Source organism: Podarcis melisellensis (assembly GCF_964234715.1).
Source record: "Podarcis melisellensis genome assembly, chromosome: 1".
NCBI lineage: Eukaryota > Metazoa > Chordata > Lepidosauria > Squamata > Lacertidae > Podarcis > Podarcis melisellensis.
In genome coordinates, this window is record NC_138528.1 from 42586535 (window position 1) to 42610071 (window position 23537).

The window sequence follows — 23537 nt, forward strand, 5'->3', positions numbered from 1 at the left end:
TCCCAAATGCCTTGCAAGTCGAATGTTTTGGCTCCCAAACACCACAAACCCTTAAGTGAGTGTTCTGGTCTGTGAACGTTCTTTGGAACCCGAATGTCCAACATGACTTCTGCTTGGCTACAGGAGCTTCCTGCAGCCAACTGGAAGCTGCGCCTTGGTTTCTGAACGTTTTGGAAGTCAAACGGACTTCCAGAATGGATTCCGCTCGACTTCCGAGGTACGACTGTAGTATGTTCAGTTCTGAACAGACTAGTTTAAGATCAATCTCATTAAATGAGAAGAATTAAAAAAAAACAGAGCTCTGAAAAATGAAGTATTTGCAAGATAAACCAATAGAAGGAAAAGCTCTTGGGGGAAGCAGTGATAGCATACACCAATAGATTTAAGAAGACAGCAGGGGGTCAGACTAGAAGTCCCTTTAGGGCTCTACAATTGCTCTACAATTCTAAGGTGAGTTCAAAGGTGAACGATTGTTCATTTATTGAGGAGAGGGTGATAAAGAATTCATCTACAGAAAAGAAATTTGGGTTAAGCATTAAGAACACCGAAGTGTAAAACAGTTCAGGAACGGAATAATCAATCTAGAAGGCACTGCCTTCCTTGGAACTTCAATTAAAATAAAAATTCTAATCCTAGTGCCAATAAAATGTCTTCCTTCACATAACGAAAAGAGCTAACTTCACCCTTATGTTTTTCAACCTACCTCTCCTATGGAAGAGAGACTGCTGGATGTGGTCTGGAGCAAAAGGAGAAAGTAAAAACTGCAACCACCTATAAATTGGCAGAAGAATAAAAATGGGACAATTTAAACATATATTAATTAACTCCTGTTCAATGTTTTGTTTCTTTTGTATGCTACCCTTCCTCTAAGGAGCTCAGAACATTGTTTTTGCCTAACAATGCTGTGAGGGAGATTAAGCTTCTATTCAGTCACAACAGCTAAAATCCACGAGTTCTCAATTGTTTTCCAAAGGCTACAATCACTCTACCAGGGAAGATCCCAAAATGGCTTCAAAAAGTACAAAGAAACCTCCTCCATGTTGCCCAGAGAAAGGACTTCCTCCTTTGTTTTGAAGCCATTTTTTAGTCTTCCCTGGTGCATTTGTGACTTATTATTTCTCTACATCCCATTAACCATAGCTGTGAGTAGCTGATTTTTCACAAAGGAATTGGTTGGAATGGTCCCTACATATTTTGCTCTGTATCTCTCAGTCTACAGGGTCTTCAGACTTGCTTTTAAAAAAGGAAACAAAAAAATGAAAGGGTAGAATCTGGATCCCCTGCTGGCTCCGGGCCCAGTATAGTAGGTTCACCTGTATCTTCCCTCTTGGCAGGTCTGCCAACATTGCTTACCTGTCCCGTGAGTGGTTAAACACCCTGATTTGCCCATGGCGGTAGAGAAACTTTGAAATCTGGTATGGCTTTACTGAAATGTGAAATGGAGACCAAGTTTCTTGTCGTTCAAAGAGTTCTGGGTGATTGCAGACCTATAAAGAAAATTTAAGTCATCAGAAACTGCAGAGGAGTTTCTACACAACAACCTGTGTATTAATTCTTCATAATAGCTGGAAAAAACCTGGACAAATTGTGAAGCATGTCCTTAATAGGACTACTTGATTAAAAGTGGTTTGAACATCATAATTTTAAAAGTTAGGCTAGGCACATGTGAAATCTAGGCAATATAACTGTGTTCTCGATTGCCCATCCTGCTTTCTTTCCAAAGGATTCACTCTTCCCAGCACAAATTAATTTGTATTGTGTGAAATGGCTAGAACTCCAGCTGTGACCTATTAGCTGCAGCATACAGTCACAACTAAAGACTGACTGCAACTTGTTCAGTGTTGCACTTGAATGTAATGGAACGTAGGTATCTGGTCATTTTTGCTGAAGTGATCATCAGACAACCATATCAGTGTAACCAGTGTTCACAAATCTCACCTTCCGGAACTGCATGACTAGATTCATGAGGCTACTGGTAGTGTTCTGTGCTTGCTGGGTTGTACCCATGGAGGACTGCAAAAGGTCATCAATAGAAATTTTGTTCTTCAAAGCCTGGTACAGTAATTTTTGCCGGCTGGTTTGCTGGCAATACATAAGGATCTCAATCTTAAAGAGAAAGAAATTGAAGCATATTAAACTGTTATTGAGAGAAGCCAGTAGCAGAGCCAGGTTCAACCCATACACAATCCATGAATGACTGTAGTGGATAGGGCATTCACAGCCAGCACAACCTGATTAAAATTAAAAGAAGGCCCTCCTTGATAAAAAATATTTTTAAAGAGTCCACAAGACAGAGAATGTAGAGATGGGGCTTGCTAGATTTCCCCTGGGAGGGAACAGCATGGATGAGGTGGCAGGTACTTTCAAAACTGAAATCCAGAAGCAGGGAAATAAAACAGAGAGGCAGGAAATGGAAACTAAGCCAACAAATGTTATTTGTGAGATATCATGATGCATTATAGTCAATGTTATGGAATAGGCATAATTGTGTGGACTGAAAAATGCTAAGAGTAGCTGCATGACAGAGCATCAGCCTAGATACTCTGGGTATGATAATGCAAAGTCTTCTTTGGACTTTTAAGTCTGATTTTGCAACATTTGATTGTTGCGCTGAACTGCTGCTCATTGCAAATAAAAAGCAAAACCAAAATCCACTCCTACAATTACTACAAAAAAACCCCCTAGGTTTCACTACTTTCAGTTTCATTTCATCGTATCTCATAACTGCTAGCAGTGACCAGTTTATAAAACTGAAGTGATGCAGCCAAGGTCTTGGATCTGAGAATGAGCACATTCTGATAATTGACAAAAAGGTTTGGATACACAAGCTGCAAATGCAGCATCTGTTCATTAACTGACTTTGCTTTGTAAAGACTGTGCAGCTTTAAGGATTTTTATGGTCATATTTTATATGAATGTACAAGTTTTGAGAGAAGATGACAATACCAATAGACTGTCCTGGCAGAAGTTCAATAACTATTCGAAAGGGAGAGGCCTTTTGAATTCTGATTTAAGGGAGAACACGAACACTGTAAATTAAAGCCTTAAAAAATGGAAACAACAAACATGAGGAAAAAAAGAATTTAATTATGTTTGGCACCTTATCTGACAGCTCGTTTTCCACATCTTTTTTGATTCTCCTCAACATGAAAGGCTTCAGGATCATGTGCAAGCGAGAAAGCTGATCTGAAATTTGATGAGATTAACCAACGATTAAAAACTTGTCAGTTTGCATTTCTTAGTACAGAAAGTGTGGATCTGATGTGTAGAGATCTTTCCTATTCTAATTCATTCAAGAGGGTTCTGGAAGCTTCTCTGTGTGAAATAAACAAGCAAAAGGTTCATGATGTTTGGGCTATTCCTTCAGAGAAGCTGAGTACAGCTGGTTGTGTTATCTCTTCTGTCAAGGTCATGCTATGATAATAGGCTAGAAGGAGTCTGGGTCTCTCTCTTTTCTATCTCTTTCCTTCTGGTGTGCTGCTCTGTACAAAGCATGCTTAATGTTAAGATTTAGTCTTATTATAAGTTATTGTAAGTTTCAGTTAAGTCTACTGCAAGTGGACTTCATATGGACAGTGCCAATCCTGAATGTATTGGATTTGTGACCATTATGCTCATTTGCCTTCAGTAGCAGTAAAGCTCTGCTGGATGAAATATTAGAAGAAGAGTTTGGATTTGATATCCCACTTTATCACTACCCAAAGGAGTCTCAAAGCAGCTAACATTCTCCTTTCCCTTCCTCCCCCACAACAAACACTCTGTGGGGTGAGTGAGGCTGAGAGACTTCAAAGAAGTGTGACTGGCCCAAGGTCACCCAGGAGCTGCATGTGGAGGAGCGGAGATGTGAACCCAGTTCACCAGATTACGAGTCTACCGCTCTTAACCACTACACCACACTGGCTTTATTAATTGCCTCTGGTCTATTTTTGGCGAATCCTGCAATGTGTTTAAGTTTTCAGTCTGCTAACTATACAGTAGTACCTTGGAAGTCAAACAGAATCCATTCAAGAAGTCCGTTTGACTTCCAAAATGTTTGAAAACCAAATTGAGGCTTCTGATTGGCTGCATCAGGAGCTGCGGAAGCCCCGTCGGACGTTTGGGTTCCAAAAGAACCTTTGCAAACTGGAGCAATCACTTCCAGGTATGCGGGATTTGGGAGCCAAAATGTCTGAGTTCCAAGGCGTTTGCGATCCAAGGTACAACTGCACATTAGAATTCTGCTCTGGATCGATATTGAGTAGAATTCATGACAAAACTAGGTTCTACTATTTTGGTTGTCATTTAGCCAGATTTAACAGTTGTGCCAGCAGTGACCAGCTCATAAAACTGAAGTGATGCAATCTATGTCTGGAAACTACTAATAAGCACTGACAATTTAAGTTTTGAAAATAACATGAAGTCGTCATAATTAGTAGTTGCAAAGAACCTTATCCTCCATAAATGTGTCTAATCCCCTTTGAAAGGTATCCAATTTGGTGTCCATCACTAGATCTTGTAGGATTGAATAGGAAGTATTTCACTATCCCAAATCTCAGAACCTGCAGTATTCTCCTTCCCTATGTGAAAAACTGCTACTGCTGCTCTTTCCAAAAACTCATCTGTAGTCTTATCTCAGCTTCCACAAGAACAATCCTTAGCAGCACATATTAAGTCTATCTGAAAGTAGAGTTAAAAAGCAATTAAGGAACAGTTAACAATTCATTTTGGTCACTGCGGGCAGTTCTGCTCAAGCTGCAGAATTCTCATGCAGAAAAGACAGATTCCTGCACAATACTCACTCTCATCAATGGCCGATTTGTTCTCCGCATGGCTTTCGATATCTTTAGAAAACCATTCATTGAATTCCTCGTGCGAGTCAAACAGTGTTGGCATAATGAAATGAAGCAAAGCCCAGAGCTGCAACATAAGAGCAAAAGTAAGTACTAGAAGTTAGCCCACCAAGTAAGTAAATTATAGAGTCTTGCCAGTAACCCTGTCGCCACTTAAAAGGAAGCCTTTCAATAACTATGACAGAGAAGCCCCTCTCCACATCTGATAGTAGGGTGAAACAGGTCTTTCCCTTTTCTAGTTCCAAACACAATCACTAGGATAAAGCTATGGGCACAGAGTGAACTCCAAAAAGAGAGGTAGGCAAGAGTGAAACTATGCAGATAGCACTAAAATAATTCTGTTTTCTATGAAAGGTGTCTCAGAGACACACGTCTGTGTCACTAGCAAGCTTCTCTGCTAGGAGACGAGAACATGGTGCTGTAAATAAAGAAGCAAGACACAGAATAACAATCTTCCAGATACATAAAGAAAAGTGCCCTGACTGTGATTCAAATGCAGAATAAAGCTCTTCTGCCAATTCTCCCACCCTTCATAGTAAATTTTCAGTAGATGTATGAAGGGTGACTGGGTGCCTATTTGCACTTCAGTAATAGCATCCCTTGCTGCCTCATTCATAGTGGGTGCCCCCTTCTGGGACCCTGAAGAATAAGAAAGGGAGAGAGCAGGCCATGTGCAACTAACCCAGCAGTGTAACAACTAAGATTTTGCATCTATTAGAACTGTAAGGATAAAAAATATCATCTGTGACCAGGGAGTGTACCATAAGGTGAAGCAGGGGCCATTTACACAGCTATTCAAGGGGTTTCTGCTGAACAGTTAAACTATCAATATCTGTGCAGCACCAATCAAAATTTAAGCAACTTCATTATCCTAGTCAATCAGCTTATGCAGATGTTCAAAGTCCATAAGAAATTGTGAAAACACAGAATCATTCATTTATTCTTTGAAAAACCTATTAACCGGTCTATTACGCATCTTTAACACTTGATATGGGATATAATACTTCCGTTCATTTGATCCATGGTTATTGTTATGGTACAGTGTCCAGAAACATGGGAATGATATGGGCAAACATATGTGGAATTCTACTAGAAAAGTTCCACTGCCAAAAAGGAGAAGCTAGCTTTTAAACAGAAAATAATAGAGCTGTTGCAGTCCAAGCAACAAATGAAACTTCAGCCTGTTTGGAGTTTCCTCCCAAAGCAATCGAATTCCATGTTTAGATACTGATCAGAATATCTTTGTTTATAAATTAATCTAGAATAGTGTGAACTGGAGGGAGTCATGCATACCTCAGCCATGGTGTTTTGGATGGGTGTCCCAGTCAGCAACAGTCTATTTCGGCACTGGAACTGAAGCAGAATTTTCCAACGAACGCTGAAATACCAATGTTATTTTAATTAATAGAATTTAGCTATGATAAAAAGTGGCAAGAAAGAACATTATTGTATAAGATATCTTCTAGGAAAGAGAAAAGACTACATACAATTTTCTTATCATGTTAAGTCCCTACATTCCATTTCTTTCCTGAAGTTATTCTAGAGATGCAGCATAAGGTAGACCATATGTTGTGATATAAACAAATGATGTCAAACATTACTGAGCCATAAATACATCTGGCCACTAGCTTCAGTCGTGACCCGCAGTCTGCAGTGGTGCTGCCATTGAAGATGGTGCAGAGGCTGCAGCTAGTGAAGAACGTGGCTGATGGCTGGCTGGCGAAGCAGCCTATGAGATCAAGCATTGCTGCTTCTGAAAGCACTGCACTGGCTGCCAGTGAACTACCAGGCACAATTTGAAGTGTTAGTACTAGCATACAAATCCCTAACAGATTGCCTTCCCCAATACAACCATCTCAGACTCTATTGAGTGGCAGGTGAGGCCACAACTCGGTTGGAGCTAACACAGGATAGGGCTTTCTCAGTGGTGGTTCCCCATTTATGGAATGCTTCCTCTGAAGAGGTAGGTCTGTCTCCCTCATTACTTTCAGAAGGAATTTATAAACAATCCTGCTTACCCAGGCATTTAATGGCAAATAGATAATGTCCCTGGCAACATTGAAATCATTGGCTGAGATCATGTTTTTAACCATCTTTAAATATGTTTTTTGTTAGCTATGTGTTTCCCAACCTGAGCTCCTTTGGAAGGCAGGTTGGGATATGAACTGAATTAATGAAATAAATATAATAATAATACCCAGGGATTGTACAATGTGCTACAGAGGACTCAAAGGGAAACATCTCCTCTGGGGAGCCGGGCTTACTGCATTACAGGTTCAGTCAAAGTTTATAGTCTTGGATCTAGTGCTTGCAGGGACAGCGTCTTCTATGGCTGCTTCAGCAAGACTTTGAGAGCTCTCCAAGGTCCTGCAGGTACCATGGATTCCTGATGTAGACGATTGCCTTGGGACGCTGCCAGGTTTTTCACAGGAAAAGGACAGCCTTCCATTCAAGTAGGTTAACACAACCCCAAGAATTTCAAGGAGGTGGGTGCTACCAATCAATTCCAACTCAATAACTTGTTAAGAAAGATTTTGGGAAGACATTCTTGCATCCTGCTGAAAAAGTGAATTTTCCAGTCACAAACTGCCCAGATTCCTTTGGGATGATAAAGTATGGGCACCTTGATTTATGTATCAAAATTTATATACTGCTTGATTGTATTTGGGTTTTTTTTAAATAACCTTCTAAGCTATCACAACAGTGTATATCTAAACTAGGTCATGGCAGCTTGATCAGAGATGGAAAAATTTGTAAGAAAAGAACTACAATATTAAGCATTTTAAGATAGCATAAATCTGTTACAGCCGTGTTTCCTATTCTATCACTGCCCAAAAAGACTCAGGTTTTTTTTCCTTTCTTACCTAGAGCTACTCTTCAGTGCCTGTGCCTCATCTAGCACCATGTACTGCCACTTAACCCGTTGAAAATACTTCACATCTTGGACTACAAGCTGATAACTGGTGATCACGACATGGAAAGGAGCATCCTGAGTATACAAAGTCTTCTGCAATTATGAAAACATATTTTAGTTATATAAACTGAGTTGACTCGTCAGTAATACTAAGGAAAAATATCTGTATTCAGGAACTCACACATTACATTCCCCATCTTTTTCCATATTCAATGCCTGAGTTGGGGGGGGGGATCCACATACCACATTAAGAAGATTGTTGGTACTCTCCCTTTAAAGTATACCTCCAATTTCCTAATTGGAAGGTCCTGTATCATAATGATTTACACCACGACATGTGGTTCTACCACTCAGGAAGCAATCTGCTTGCTATAGTCAGACTTCCACCTCCATTGTTCTAAGAATCAGAGCCAACAGATTCTTTCATAAGAAGAGTTCAAATGTTGGAGCAAGGAAGGGAGATTCCCAGAAGTTCAGAACAGAAGCACACAAGGAAAGGGAGAGTAAGCATAGATGCTGCAACTGGGCAAGAGAAATAAAGGATATATAACGTGGACTAGTGAAAACTGGGACTTAAGTAGAAGAAGAATTTGGATTTGATATCCCGCTTTATCACTCCCCTAAGGAGTCTCAAAGCGGCTAACATTCTCCTTTCCCTTCCTCCCCCACAACAAACACTCTGTGAGGTGCGTGAGGCTGAGAGACTTCAGAGAATTGTGACTAGCCCAAGGTCACCCAGCAGATGCATGTGGAGGAGTGGAGACGCGAACCCGGTTCACCAGATTACGAATCCACTGCTCTTAACCACTACACTAAGAAGGTTGTACAATATGTGATTTAGAAGAAACACAGAGGTTAGGTATCATAGGGAAGATGAATATTAAACTAAAACTGAAAATGGGAACAGCATAATGGATATGTTTATCATTTGTCCTTTGGGAATATATCTTCATAGGCTATTGTAAATGAACAAGAACCAGAAAGGCTTTTAAAATAAGTTAAGACGTACCTGACTCCAGAATTTCCTGATCACTTTTCGGTCATGGGGATTTCCCCAGTAAGGCAGCACCTAGGATGGACACATAAACAAATGTCAAGAAAGTGCTTTTTAACAAATCTGAAGAGAAATGGGGCTATTTCATATTTCTGCCCTATGCAAAATCCAATAAAGCATTATTTTTCATGAAGGCAGGCTGAAATCAGAGTGCAATTCATAGCGTAAAAGAAAAATGCAACAATATTTCTAAAAGCACAGATCCTATTTGTAAGAAATTGCTGAACAAGAATAGAAAGTTGATTGCAGCATCAATTTCTCTTTCAAATGTAATACATTTAATGCTACGCTGCCATCTGCTGATAAAGCTAGGAACAGCATAAACAAATTATGAGTATGTATGCACAGTATAGGGACACAGGTGGCGCTGTGGGTTAAAGCCTCAGCGCCTAGGACTTGCTGATCGAAAGGTCGGCGGTTCGAATCCCTGCTGCGGGGTGCGCTCCCGCTGCTCGGTCCCAGCGCCTGCCAACCTAGCAGTTTGAAAGCACCTCCGGGTGCAAGTAGATAAATAGGGACCGCTTACCAGCGGGAAGGTAAACGGCGTTTCCGTGTGCGGCTCTGGCTCGCCAGAGCAGCGATGTCACGCTGGCCATGTGACCCGGAAGTGTCTCCGGACAGCACTGGCCCCTGGCCTCTTAAGTGAGATGGGCGCACAACCCCAGAGTCTGTCAAGACTGGCCCGTACGGGCAGGGGTACCTTTACCTTTACCTATGCACAGTATAGTTTCTCTAGGGTGCTTTTCACTTTATGCAACAACCACATGAAAAGTGTTTTTTTGTGATAAATATGTAAAGTGTGAAATAAAGACATACAGTCCCCAAACAGACATTGTACACATACCAAGGAGTTGCACTCCTCTGGTTGTTGTCTGCATCTTGCTTAGGGACATGTTCTCTTCCCTCCACACTTTACATGCAGTGTGAAACAGCTTCAAATAATAATAATAATAATAATAATAATAATAATAATAATAATAATAATAATAATTTATTTATACCCCAGCTATCTGGGCGGCTCCCAACTGAATATTAAAAACAAGATAAAACATCTAGGAGGACTTGTGGGCACTGGGGTGATGGGGCAATCCTCTCAGTGTACTAAGACCCCAAAAATGTTATTCACCAGAAATTTAGAAAACTATTAGGAAATTACAGCTAAAAAGCCCGGTGAGAAGAGGGGAGAGAATGAACCCACATGCTTATTACACCCTATCAATTTTCAGTCTAAGCATATAATAGAACAGGAAGTTAACTGTGGAATCATTTCAAGAATGCTTGTTACCTTAAACCTAGGAACAAATCTGGCAAACTCCTGATGCCAGTTGTTTAGGGTGGAAGCCGGTGAAATAATTAAAAAGGGTCCCCAGATGTTCTCTCTCTGGAAGAGGAAAGAGAACTTAACTGAATGAAGCAATATCCGAAACAACATTAAAATGAAATATTGTGTATAAAGAAAATATATAGGCTATGAGGAAATTACGTAGAAAAATATATACAAAGCTCAGTTAAGATAATGGAGCAGTGGGGCTGTAGATCAGGAGGGGGTTAACAAGGAACACAGAAAACGTGCAGCTATATAAGTCCTGGAAAGGCACTTAAGAATAGCAAAGCAGGTCAATTTGGGTGATGTATGGACTGAAAATAAATGTCAATGCAGAAATGTGTAAGCTAAGGTCCATTTAAACCACATATTAAGTATGGGGGTTGTAAAAGACAAAGAATCCACCTACCTCAGCCAGATGTGCTAACAAGGCAATACTCTGCACTGTTTTACCCAACCCCATTTCGTCTGCCAGGATTCCATTGATGCCCTGCAAGAGTTACAGCCACTTTACAAGTCTAGTCTGAGCAAGACAGACTAAAATGCCCAAGAGACAGCTAGAAAATCAGTAAATTACTTGAGCCCGCTATCCTCCCTCAAACATCAGATGCCACTTGCAAGCTCCATAATATCTGATAATCTGTGAGGTTACCCCTGATACCATATCTTGAGCTGTCCTCATAAAGGATTTTTAAATTACAAGACTATGAGCCCAGTTCATCTATTGGCAATGCATCCCTTTCCTTGGAGCTATACCAAGAAGGAACTCGGCTCAAAGAAATAGCTGCAAGTAACAATCGCATACCTGCTCATAAAGGTTGGCCAGCCAGTTCATGCCTTTCAGCTGGTAACCTTTCAGTTTACCATTGAAAATGGTAGGCTGTGGAATGTCCTCTCCTGCCCGGATAGATGGGTTGGCAAGGCTGTAACTTTCTCCAAAGCCGCTGCCAGATCTGTTGGCAGCCCGAAGGGCTGCTGCCCGACTTTCCTTAGCATCTTCATCAAATGACCGTGTCTAAACAAGGAGAAGTGTGGGGGGGAAAGGTTATAACCCATGAAAACTTAGTGGAACACCATTACCAGTGGACAAACCTCAGTAGTTTCTGTTAGGATATTTCCGTTCCACCTTAAGAGAGAGCAGGCTTGTGAGTCACAGAGTCTGCGCATGTCCTGTTTCTCAGGATGCTTAAGTTTGCTATTGCTTTCGTTTTCTCTCTCTGCGCCAGAACACAATAGCAGTCGGTCATGTTTTTCTTTGTTCTGACCAACGCTGAATAAACATTCTAAATAATACTCTCCTGAGTGCAACTTTTGCTGTGTGAATTCTGCTGATAGAGCGTGCACCAGCCCAGGAATGTGGCAATCAGTTTCTGAGGCTTGGTGCAGCTAATTGCTGATACTGCGTGACTACGGGACATCAACAGATCGTCCGGAGACGACGTGGAAGGCAGTGATGGCCTTTGTCTCCCTGGCAGTATCCCAACAGTTTCTACATGAGTAGAATCAGGGTTAACAAACTCATTGTAGTAATATTTCCCTTTCACTTGCTCATGCTTTAAAATCAGCAGAAGCCAGCTTTCTCATAGTTTCTATAGACACAAAATTCCAAATTAGCAGATTTATGGTGCCCAGACTAAACCTAGTAATATATAAGGCAAGCTTAAGTGTCCCATTCCTGTCCCAGGCACTCCAGAACACTTTACTCCATTGTTCTTTCCGAGTACTTACCTGGGCCTGATGAATCCGATAGGCATCTTCGGCATTCTTCAGGGCCTTAGCCTTGTAGTAGTTACTATCTGAAAATACCACCAAATTTGGAAAAAGAAAAAAGTCCACATGGATTAATCTCCAGCCTTCATAGATAGGCCAAACAACACACATATCCAAAAGCCTGCAATACAGCAATGAATTGCATGATTCACCTAAATCATGTTCAGTTCACCTCCTTACCATAATCCTCCTGGGTAATGTTGACTACGACTCCTCCACCAATATCAATCTGCCTCTGGATAGAACTGTCTTCAAGTTTCCTCAAGATTTCCTCCTGGATTCCATCATGTCCTATATCACGTTTGCGGCTCATGAAGTGGGCATACAGCTCAGTCTGCGTAATCAGGAAGTTAAGTTTTCTCTGCTGCCGTTTAGCCTACAATAAGTTACGGAAGGACACAAGAAATCACAAAAGTGCTCACTTTGGCAGGATGTATACCAAAGTAACCTCAAAAGAAATTAAAACAATACACGTAATTTTGATGACTGTAAACATATTGAAGACTTAATTATATCCTTGTACCATTTTAATATCAAAGTGATGAGAATCACCCTATCACTGCAAAAACATTTGTTCTTTCTTGCTAACCTTGAGATGAAACCTTATGAAAAGGCACCATATGTTTATAAGGTAAAGTAGACCTTGGCCGGATTATACAAAATTAAAACAGAAAATAGAGCTTAGACGGCAACAAAAACAAAAGACATTTTCAGCTGAAAAGAAACACAGCCAGGCCTTTCTTTAGTGGCTTGCATATTGACACAGTAAAAGATTACTGTTCAGGGCATGTAAAGAGATCTTATTTCTCAACTAAAGGAAACCAGCACCCTAGCACAGAAAATTGTGCTATGCAGGCCAAAGGACACCTGGCTTATCACATGCACTTAAAAAGTAGCACTCAGATCTGCACCACCAATGTATCCAGAAACATTAAAAGTATTTCCCCGAGGTCAAGGGTGAGGAAAGGTTGGCCCACCAGTTGCTTTTGGATGAGTTGGAGATCAAGAACACCTGGACAGCCACAGGTAATCTAAAAGTAACAGTGTGAGGAGCATGGCATTTTTTTTTAGCTGGGAATTTTAAAAAAGCAGTTAGATCACAATCATAAAAAGAAATAAAAATTGGAGCGCAGTGTGTTTGCTTCTCTTGACATACAGAGCACTGCAATGACTGCAGCTTATATCTCGGTTCTGCTGCCTAAATTTTCCTCTATCTGTGATATAGTCTCACCTCTCTCATCTCCTCATCCAGTTTGCGCTGCTCCAGTGCCTCCTTCTCGGCTCTTTTGCGGTGTTCTTTCTCCACTTTCTCGTATTTCTTCCAGTAAAGAAGCATCTCCTTCGTAAGGCGGCGTGCCCTCGGTAGAGTCTCCTTGCAGTTCTTTTGGGCTTGCATAGCTGCTCGCCGCACCTCTCTCATACACTGGTGAGCCAGCTACCAAGGGAAAGGTAGGAAAGATGGAATTTGAAGGCTGCTTGGAAATGGCAGCTAATTCAAAATACTGCTACAAAGATAGCAAACTGAGACTGAGCATTAAGAGTCATATTATGCCTGTGCTTCATCAACTTCACTGGCACCAGGTTAGCTTACAGGGCAAATGCAAAGTGCTAGCTTTGACCTATAAAACTTTTCACAGCTTGGAACCAGTATATCAAAAATATTGCCTGTCTCCACACAATCAAGATGTCTTTTTATGGGTTCCCCTGTGATCTGAGGTGCAACAGGTGGTTATGGGGGAAAGGGTTTTGTTTTTTGTTCTTTTAGTAATGGCACAAAACTGTGGAATGCTCTCCAGAAGGATTGCCTAGTGCCTATGTTGATGGCATTTTGGGGCCAGACAACCCCCTTTTAATTTTTCCAACATCTTTACTTCAATTGCTTTATCTGCTTCTTTTGGTCTTTAAAGGTTTTATGTTTCTAATGATTTGGGTTGTATTTCTGATTTAGTATTGTAAGCCCCTGGCAATTTGAATGATGGCATATAAACTCCTTTAATACAAAAACAGAATAATATAGATTGAAAGGTTTCACATAAAGTAAAATTCCATCTTGTATTAAAATGATGTATGATGCATCTTACCTTTCGACTGTTGCTTAAAAACAGGTTTCGGGCAGAAACTTTTTGTTTGTATGCCTAAAAAAAAGAAAGAGTTAAAGAAATCATTGCTTGCTCACATTCTTAAAAAGTAATTTTACTGTTTCCAAATATATTTGAATTACAAAATCGAAGTGTGAGTTGTATAGACAGCTGACTATTATAAAAAATGATCAAGCTATAGGGCATGCTACAGCTAATTAAAACACAAATAAACATCCCCCCCCCCCGAAAAGCTATGATCAATCTCACCAAGGAAGTATGTCGTTTGCCTTTAATTCCTGAAAACAATTTTTCCTCCTATAGTAAAATGACTAAGTTTCACTCTACACTTGTTACTCTCTTTCTTTTAACTACATAGGTGGTGGATGACCCTTGCTCCAAAAAGCGTGGTCGAAATTAAAGGGTTTAGGAACTCAGACCGGACCAAATTTCATAAAATTATACACAGACTTTGCTAAAACAAAACTCTACAAGAGAGAAAAACTCCAAATAATTACACACGATTAAAATAGCTCAGAAGATAAGAAAACAACAAACACTAGCTTATCCAGCTAATTAACAAACACTTGCACTGAAATCTCAGTAGGCTGGGCAATGGAACAAGTTGCTGTCAAAAGCCCAAATAGACGCTGACCTCGGCCTGGCTGGCTGCCGAGAGCTCCCACCAATCCAGGTTTTATGGGAACATAGACCATGGGCGTTCACCTCTTCCACCCAATTACCTTGTGACACCAGCCTTGTAAGCTCATTATTTCTGAGATTCTAGCCCATTCCCATAAACCAGTCCACAACATGGACAATTATTTCTTCTCTACATCAACTCATAGTTATATCACATCAAAGATATTCAATTTTACATGCGCTCCCCCTCCCTTTCACTCTTTTTGCCATATTGGTTTACTGCTTATTTCTAGGCAAGCAAAAGGTTGCTTATTTAAATCAAAACCAGAAAAGTAATTGTAAAAAGTAAATACACCCTAAAAGCAGACGGCTATAAGCCAATATTGCCAACCCTGCAATTGACCAATAATAAAATATTAGCCTGGCCTTCTACCTTACCTTATTCTGCATTCCTGCATTTGCTGACTCTCTGCCAGCCAAACGTATTTATTTCACTCTTTTTTACTGACAAAGCTCACCTTTGGCAACTCCTTTTTAGCAATGCTCAGCCATACTTTGCGCCGGCGAGCATTCAACTGTTCAACGGATAAATGCTTTTTCTTGGACCCTGGTGGAGGGGTATCATGAGAGAACTTGGCAAAAACTTTGGTCTGGTGGTGATGGCGCCGTGGAGACTCCTCAGACGAGAGTTCTTCATCCCGTCTCTTCTTTTTTTTCACCTTTTTCAACTTAGCTTCATGAGAACAGAAGGCCACATGATTAGTCTACCCCTCAACAAACTGAGGCCTCTATTATTCATTTATGATTTTTTTGCTCTATTCCTTCCAATAACAGATAGCAAGAGGACTGCTTTGAAACCTGCTCTTGATCCTATGTATAACGTCTGCTAATTCTTCTCTGCAGTTAAATCACGTGAAGGCTTAATTACTGAGGCTGAACAATCCTCACTTCATTTTTATACAGAAATATCTTGTGAGAACAAAATAACTTTTCCTCTCTCAAATGAAATTCTATTCACAAACATTAAAGAAGATAAACACAATGAAGAAGTCAAATTGAGCTGTGACAAAGATTTGGCAAAGATGCATCAAGATGTTACATATACCTGGATAATTAACTAGAACATGAATGCAAGTCTGTGAAATAAGTATAGTATAGTACACTGGGGGAGGATGAATGAAAGAAAAAAACAAAAGTTTAGAAGCCCAGTAGGAAAGGAAGTCTACCCTTATCAAATCTTAAGAAAGTATATCAATACAATGCCTACCTTTTAATTTTTTTTCCTCTTTGAACTTCTTTTTCTTGGGTCCTATGAGATGGCGCTGTTGTTCATAGTAAGGATCATACGTGGAGAGCAAACCTGCGCTGTAATACTGGTACTGCTGTAACTGAAGTAGACTTCAATTGTTATAAATATGTATTTTACTTAAGAAACGCTTGAAGGAACACAGCTGAGCTAGAAAATTCGCAGTATGAAAAAGAAAGCTGTGTTCTTTTGTATGTCATACTAAGAAGCTGGGATGAGCAAAATAATGACCCCATGCATCTTTGCAAGCCAGCAATGTTTTCACTGCTCTAAAAACAAAGACTAACTGGATGAAAAGCCTGGTTTTTGTACTGAAGGGCACAGGTTAGCAAAGCTCCTCTCTAAAATTGTTGGCAAAGGACAAATGACGCTCTAGAATTTTACCTCTTTATCCTTGCTGTATTTACTTCGATGCAGTTTCTTGTACTTGTGCAGTCGCAGCATATTGTGAAGTTCTTCCCTAGATAGAGTAAAGTCATCCCCTTCTTCCCCATCCTCATCAGTTGCTGACTCACTGTCACTGGAGTCATCACTCAGGAGAATGCTCTGCCAAAATCGAGAGGATTTTAGGTCAGTAAGAGCGAGCAAGATGACCAGATTAGTGTACAATAATTCCTTTAAAATGCCTGCCTCTTTAGGACTGCTAGGTTATGAAAAAAACAAGTAACACCTTCTACAGACCATCCTAAGCCCTTTAATATTTCCTAACATATCTTCCCACTACCTCACCTGCTTGCAATCCTAAGAAACTTTTATTATAGTAATAAGAAAAAATAGTATACATTCTCAATGTGCGCCAAGATTTTGAAACTCCCATGTCAGGATTCCCTATCTCCACCCTGCCCAACTCATTCAGAGATTCTTTTAATGCCTTTTTCATCACTCTAGGGCAACTGACCAGGTAAATAATGCTACAATACTAAGCAAGCAACTGCACACATATCAGGGATTGTAATGTAGGATTAACAAAATTAATTCCTCTCGATTCCATGAAGCCAAGAAGTTTTAACAGATGGTGAGATGCTCTGACAGCTTCACTGTTTTTAGAAAGCTTTCTGATTTCTGTAACTACATCATAAAATAATGCAACAGAAGTATCAATGTAAACACATTTGGATTTCAGAATAATAAAATCCCCACCTTTAGCCACTTTCTGCTTTTCTTCAATTTGGAAAAATTGTATAGATTCCCTTTTTCTGCTTTTGGCTCTGTTTAAACAACACAATAAGATAAAAAATTGTATTATTCACATGAGTCAACAGATTTAGCTGGAGAAAGCATTTATCCCTGCCCTAAGTACAAAAAATACATATGAAGAGATAACAAAGGCTATTAGCTTTCATCTATTTGAAAGTGGATAGTTTAAATTCTGCATTTGGCAAGCATATTGGTCCTTGTCCCAAACACATGTCTACTGTCAAAGGCCAGTTTACTCATCCAATGCAAACTAAAATTAATTGTAAAGCACATTTACCAGATTGCAATACTCCATTGAGCGAATGTGTGTTTAACATTCCAGAACTTCCTGCTCCGGATGACTCCCCAAGCAAGGAGCTTGTAGGTTCTTCTTTAACTTGTATCAAGGGACCCCCAGGCTGAGGAAGCAGAGGATTGTCATCCAATCCATCGTCACTTTCATCACTACAATAAAGTTTAAAATAATAGTTATCACAGCGAAAAGGAATAAACCACACTCCATCTCAGCAAATGCTCATTTTGCTCCATCCCCAACACTGGATATATTTGTAATTATATTATGAACAAGATTAAGCCATTTATAATTTCACATATGAAAAAAGAGTACAATTTAAAATTCTAACTAAATTAAACATGATACATTTCATGCTCTTAAAGTATTGTAGGAAATTCAGGTTTTATAAGGAAGTTAAGCATGTTTCAGTTTTGCACAATATTTCCTTTTCCTCCCAAAAGGAAACCTTTTGCTTCCATGGCTTCAAAATTTTCAGAAATTTTACATAAACCACTCATATGTGAAAACTAATTATAAATTTGGTTGCATATATTTTTTAAAAAAACACCTGGAAAGCTCCTTTTCATAAAATAAAGTCAGAATTCAAGCCATGGTTCATAGCATCCGACACACTTAAGATGAAAACAATAAGATGCCTCTTTTCTACGTGTTCCCAATTCGAAGTAAGGTAAAACTTTTAGTACCTGGATACATTCCTGTTGAAGATAGCGGAAGTCTGACGTAAAAAATGATCCAACCGCAGAGCTTTCTCCAGATATCGCAAATAGAGGGGCGTTGCCAGCTCTGTGCAGTTGCCATCCTCTCTTGCACCCAGCTCTGAGGCCATAGAACAAGCCTCTCCTCATGCAAAGTTGCCTCCTAACGCACAGCTGTTCCAAAACAGAATGTAACTATTTAGCATAATCATATCTATTTGAAGTCCATGTTTTTTAAAAATGTTGTTGTTGTGAATTCAATTTCTATACTGCCCTTCATCCAAGGATGACAGGGTGGTTTACAATATATATAAAAAGTAATAAATTCACAGGATCCTGTTTCTTTTCATGGGGATTTTTTTATTGCGGCTTATATTGGCTTGACCTGTAATGCTTGTCAATGCATGTGCTTGGAAGATCAGGTTGCTCATGTCCTATTTAATTCTATACCAATAGTCATTGTGGAATTACATTTTCAAAGTTTGTTCCCATGACTGTCAAACTAGGTAACAGAACAAAATTAAACATCATGTGATAAAAAAATGTTCAAATGGTTTCACTTGTCTTATCAAATTTTATCAGCAGGGATCATAATTCAGGTTGCAAAAAAAATATATATTGTTTTTTATTTGGCCTTGCATTTATCCCCCTGGCAAAGAGATGAGAAAGACCTGCCCTGAAACTGAGGAATATTGGTGGTTTTCTAATAGCATCCTTGGGAACCCAAGGGGCTTCTTGGAAGGGTTTGTCAAGGAGAAGTAGCAAAAGGAGGTTTGCCCAACCCTGTTGCTCTTCCCCTGCAATGTACAGCTGCAGGAAAGAGATAGGTGTATCCTAGTTTATAAACTCAGTTCATATGAGGCAACTGTGAGGCCAAAGAGACCAAGCCGACACATTGCGTGAACTAAACATGCACTCTAGAAAAATGCTGGAGAATCCCTCAGAGGGGTCCATCGCAAACAAGTCAACGAGGAAATTGTTCCACTGACTTTTAAAAGATCATCTATCTGACGTGATATGAGAGCTCTTTATTCTAGAATCTAATATAAGTAGTTCATTGACAGGGATACATAATAGCACAAGTGATACAGAAATAATGTAGGAAAATGTGAATTGGCTTGCTATACATCTAGTGTTCCAAGACCATGTAAGCCACTACAACAGTTGCATAATGCAGCATACAAGCTCACATATCTCAACAGTTCTCGTGATATTTATTTATTTAACAGAACTTATGCTAGTTCTTCTTGCATTTGCCAGCAGATAACACAATACAGATGTCACAACTTATTTATGACATTAACACTGAAGTTCAGAAATTGCAGACTGCTGACTTCACCGCTCTCAGAATATATAGGTAATCGCAAAAGTAAACACGTTTCAATATTATTTTATTATTTATTAATTAACTAACTTTTTCTGCCGTTTAATGTAATAAAAGACTCTAAGTAGTTTACATCAAAACAATATGCATCTGCATTATCCAAATAAAACTGAAGAGTTTTTATTTTACCTAAATGTTACCAGAGCATAGACAACAGACGTGAAGCTATCTCCATCCAGATAGGGGAGCAGCTGGGCCACTATCCAAAGATGATGAAGGCACTCTGTGCCATTGAGGCCACCTGAGCCTCAAGCAACAGCAAAGACTCCAAGCTACTTACCTGCTCCTTCAGAGGGAGTGCAACCCCATCAGGAGCAGGCAACCTCTCACCCATCCGGTCTAAGCAATCGCCCACTAACAGTGCCTCAGTCATATCAGGATTGAGCTTCAGTTCTTTGGCTCTCATCCCATCCATTCTTGAGGCAAGCCAACAATCCAGCACATCCAATGCCACACATGCAGATGTAAAGGAGAAGTAGAGCTGTGTTTCATCAGCATATTGCTGACAGTGTATTCTAAAACTCTGGGTGAACCCACTCAGCAGTTTCATGTAGACATTAAACATCATAGAGGGAGAAAATCAACCCTGTGGAACCCCACACTGAAGGCTCCATGGGGCCGCAGAGCACACCCCAAACATCACCAAAGTAGGACCGCAACCACTGCAAAGTGGTGCCACCCCACCCCACACTCCACACGTATACCATGGTTGATTGTATCAAAAGCCACTGAGAGGTCGAGGAGAATTAACAAGAAAGTATTTTCCCTGTCTTTCTTTTGACGGAGGTCGTCATACAAGGTGACCAAAACAGTTTCTGTGCGAAAACTGGGCCTAAACCCTGACTGAAATGAATCTAGAGTGCCTGGTTCCGGTCCGTGACCACCAGCTCAAAACCCTATAATAATGACTGGAAATAATGACCTTGGTTCCCAAAAGGTTTAGTTGTCAAACAAATTGGCTCCCAAATGCCGCAAACCCGCAAGTGTGTGTTCTGGTTTGTGAAAGTTTTTCAGAAGCCAAACGTCTGACATGTTTTCCACTTGAGTGCAGGAAGCTCCTGCAGCCAACCAGAAGCCGTGCCTTGTTTTTCGAATGGTTTCGGGAGTCAAATGGACTCCTGGAACAGATTAAGTTTGAGAACCAAGGTGCCACTGTATTATACTTAGGAGGTGTGGGGTGAGGATTTGCTGTGCAGAAAGGAGGAGTTCTATCAGCTAGGAATTCCCAAATGCAAGTAAGCAGGCGCTTACCAGACAATGAAATGCAAAAGATCACTTTGCTTGTGAACTAGAGGCGCTCTGCTCTAACTACTGCTAACTAAACATTCGTGATTCCTTTTTTTCCTTTCCAGAATCTGTGCTCTGGCACATGACCTGCACAATAACAAGTTCCACCACAACTCCTTGCAAAGGGTGAATACTATATGACTGACATTAACTTTCCCTAATAGCTGACTCTTCTAATGGAGATATCAGGGGAACCAAACGCAGGAAAAAAGCAGAGAGCCTGATAAACAGTAGCTGGGAAGATGTTTCTTCCCCTCCATTCCACCACAGTCACATAGATCTGTGGATGAAGACTTGTTGATGGTGCCACATGGCCTTGTGGTAAACCATGCTTTTAGTACAGTGGTACCTCAGGTTACATACGCTTCAGGTTACATACGCTTCAGGTTACACACTCCGCTAACCCAGAAATAGTGCTTCAGGTTAAGAACTTTGCTTCAGGATGAGAACAGAAATCGGGCTCTGGCGGCGCAGCAGCAGCAGGAGGCCCCATTAGCTAAAGTGGTGCTTCAGGTTAAGAAGAGTTTCAGGTTAAGATCGGACCTCCGGAATTAAGTATTTAACCCGAGGTACCACTGTATTGTGTCACCAGTTCTCTAGTATTCTTAGAAGGGAAGCAATCCTCAATCAACACTGTTATGTTCTCAACATCCATGGGAAACTTTACTTTTCTCCCAAGCCTTGTCAAATTGGTCTATTTCATTTCTACCATTTTAAAATTCATGTTGATTTTTATATTTTAAAACTGCTTTTGTATTAAGTATTTTATTCTATTTTTGAATACTCCAAATATATACTCTGAATATAGTGTAATAAATTATTTTAAATAGATAGTGTTTTGAGCCCAGCACATTTCAAATATCAACCCTTCTGCAGGAACACTATGCAATATTAAACTATACTAAAAACTCCTATCAGATCCCGACACTATGGGCAATGCTCAGGCCAGGGATAGTGAGAGTTGCAGTCCAGCAACATCTGGAGGGCACTGGGTTGTGGAAGGCTCTTATGACCCTTTTATATAAAAAATAATAAAAATAAAACTAATCAGGGGCACCCCAGCAGGAAAGAGAGCAACTAAATGATGGTTGTCTCTCTCAATAGCGAGCTTATCTACCTATAATGAGCACTTAGGCAAAGGTACTATTATGCAACTGCGGATTATCGTTCTGTATACTGCCCACTCCCATACAGAACAGACCATAAGCAAATCTTGCAGAACAACCAGCAGCAAACATTTGCACATCCAGCTGTTCTTATGTGGGGTTGCCATCTTTTCATCTAGCAGGGCTGCTATAAGTTCAATTTTGTTTGACAGACAAATTATGTGCAACCAAACTTTGCATGGGGATACAGTGATGGGTGCAGGTGCTATTCCGCTGCCAGGAGCCCTGCTAGAAGAGGTGGTTGGCAACTCTACTCATCTTGCTTTTAAAACTCACTTTAGCACTGATATTGCGCAATGCAACTTTGTCTCACCTGTTCCTATAAGGGCAAGCAAAGAAAGCACCCCACATTTGTTGATAATTTCAACAGCTTTAATAGTGAGATCCCACAACAGAAGGAAAAGTGGTGCTAGTTAACAGCTGTGTGGTCAATATACCTGTAACCTCTTACCCATGTAGGACTCGCCTTTTCCGCTCTGGAACACCTCAGCTGTGCATTGCGTAGATTGGCAGGCTTCCCGCCACTCTTTTTTGTAGGAATGGGGGCTTCCTTGGCCACACAACAGCTGAGCCAGAAGAGGCAGGAACGTAGAAGCCACAATTTCTGGCTTGGCTACCAAAGGCACCCAACACAGACAGTGTGAATCCCTGACAATCTCAGGTGTGCCTGTGTTGACAGGCTCCTCCCAGCCTCCTGCACAGGGAGACTGTGTACGGGTTCAAACCTGGGACCTCATATATGCAAAACAAGTTGGCCTGCAGAGCAAAAGCTTTAAATAAATCCTCCCTAGTCCTAGTTTATATCTGCCAGGGCTGTCGGATGACAAATGTTCCATCCTAGGTTTTTCTCCAGTTGATGTTTGATTTAGGGAGCTGCTCTACTGAGTGTGAAGTGTGGCATGTTATCTCTATCTTTTTTTGCTTCCAAGACTACTGGCTGCTTAGCTAGGCAGCCAAAATGTGTGTTTTGCCTTGTGTGAGTTAAATAAATCCCTAGGCTAGGAGTTGAACTGCTATCCCTTATTTCCCATTTTTATTATCTTTCCTACTGGCCTACCAGGGAGCTCATAAGGTTGCTCCCCGGGAGTTTGTTGTGGCTACCGTGCTTGCTTGTTTGTCCACTGGCTAGCTGCTCCCTCTTGGTATCATTCCCTTTATCATAGCCTACTGGGCCTTGAATTCCTCTCCTGGGAAACCCAAAGATTTGGGTTTGGGTGAGCTAAGATTCAGAGGTTATGTTGTGATTACTATAAATTAATGTTTTCATTAACTTGCAGCTGATTATTTATATCTTGTACACAATGATTTTATAGTCATTTGTATGTAACCATCCTAGGATTGTCAAACTTCAGGGCAGGTGTAGAAGTTGAGTGAATACATCACATAGTATCTTCCAAATGAGCTAAAGATATGCTTGGGTGTTGCAACTTGCAGCATCCATACTTACTATTCTTTTTTTAAACTTCATAGAGTGACCCAAGGCAACTTACATTAAAAAAAATAAGAACAACCAAAAATACACCTATGAAATTGGAAGGCCTGGCCCACTAAATAAAGCCAGAATGGCACCCTTCAAGTAAAGGGCCAAAAGCCCAG

The 23537-nt window shown here is 40.4% G+C and overlaps 1 protein-coding gene across 3 annotated transcripts in view; it reads right to left on the bottom strand.

Moving 5' to 3' along the window:
* INO80 (INO80 complex ATPase subunit) overlaps positions 1-23537 on the bottom strand; it is a 53695-nt gene that overhangs the window by 26369 nt on the left and 3789 nt on the right. For 2 of the 3 annotated variants that reach the window (XM_081886411.1, XM_081886410.1), the window contains exons 2-22: positions 18093-18278; positions 17392-17558; positions 17058-17125; positions 16302-16463; positions 15879-15999; positions 15130-15344; positions 13973-14026; positions 13123-13326; positions 12072-12267; positions 11850-11917; positions 10927-11136; positions 10531-10611; positions 10083-10178; positions 8753-8812; positions 7694-7836; positions 6123-6207; positions 4779-4896; positions 3101-3186; positions 1939-2106; positions 1354-1487; positions 704-771 (exon numbers count right to left, since the gene is read on the bottom strand). In XM_081886411.1, coding sequence (XP_081742537.1) covers positions 704-771; positions 1354-1487; positions 1939-2106; positions 3101-3186; positions 4779-4896; positions 6123-6207; positions 7694-7836; positions 8753-8812; positions 10083-10178; positions 10531-10611; positions 10927-11136; positions 11850-11917; positions 12072-12267; positions 13123-13326; positions 13973-14026; positions 15130-15344; positions 15879-15999; positions 16302-16463; positions 17058-17125; positions 17392-17558; positions 18093-18235 — 2647 coding nt within the window. In that variant the 5' untranslated portion in view covers positions 18236-18278. The remainder of the gene's footprint in view (positions 1-703; positions 772-1353; positions 1488-1938; positions 2107-3100; positions 3187-4778; positions 4897-6122; positions 6208-7693; positions 7837-8752; positions 8813-10082; positions 10179-10530; positions 10612-10926; positions 11137-11849; positions 11918-12071; positions 12268-13122; positions 13327-13972; positions 14027-15129; positions 15345-15878; positions 16000-16301; positions 16464-17057; positions 17126-17391; positions 17559-18092; positions 18279-23537) is intronic. The other variant, XM_081886412.1, reaches the window with a different exon arrangement.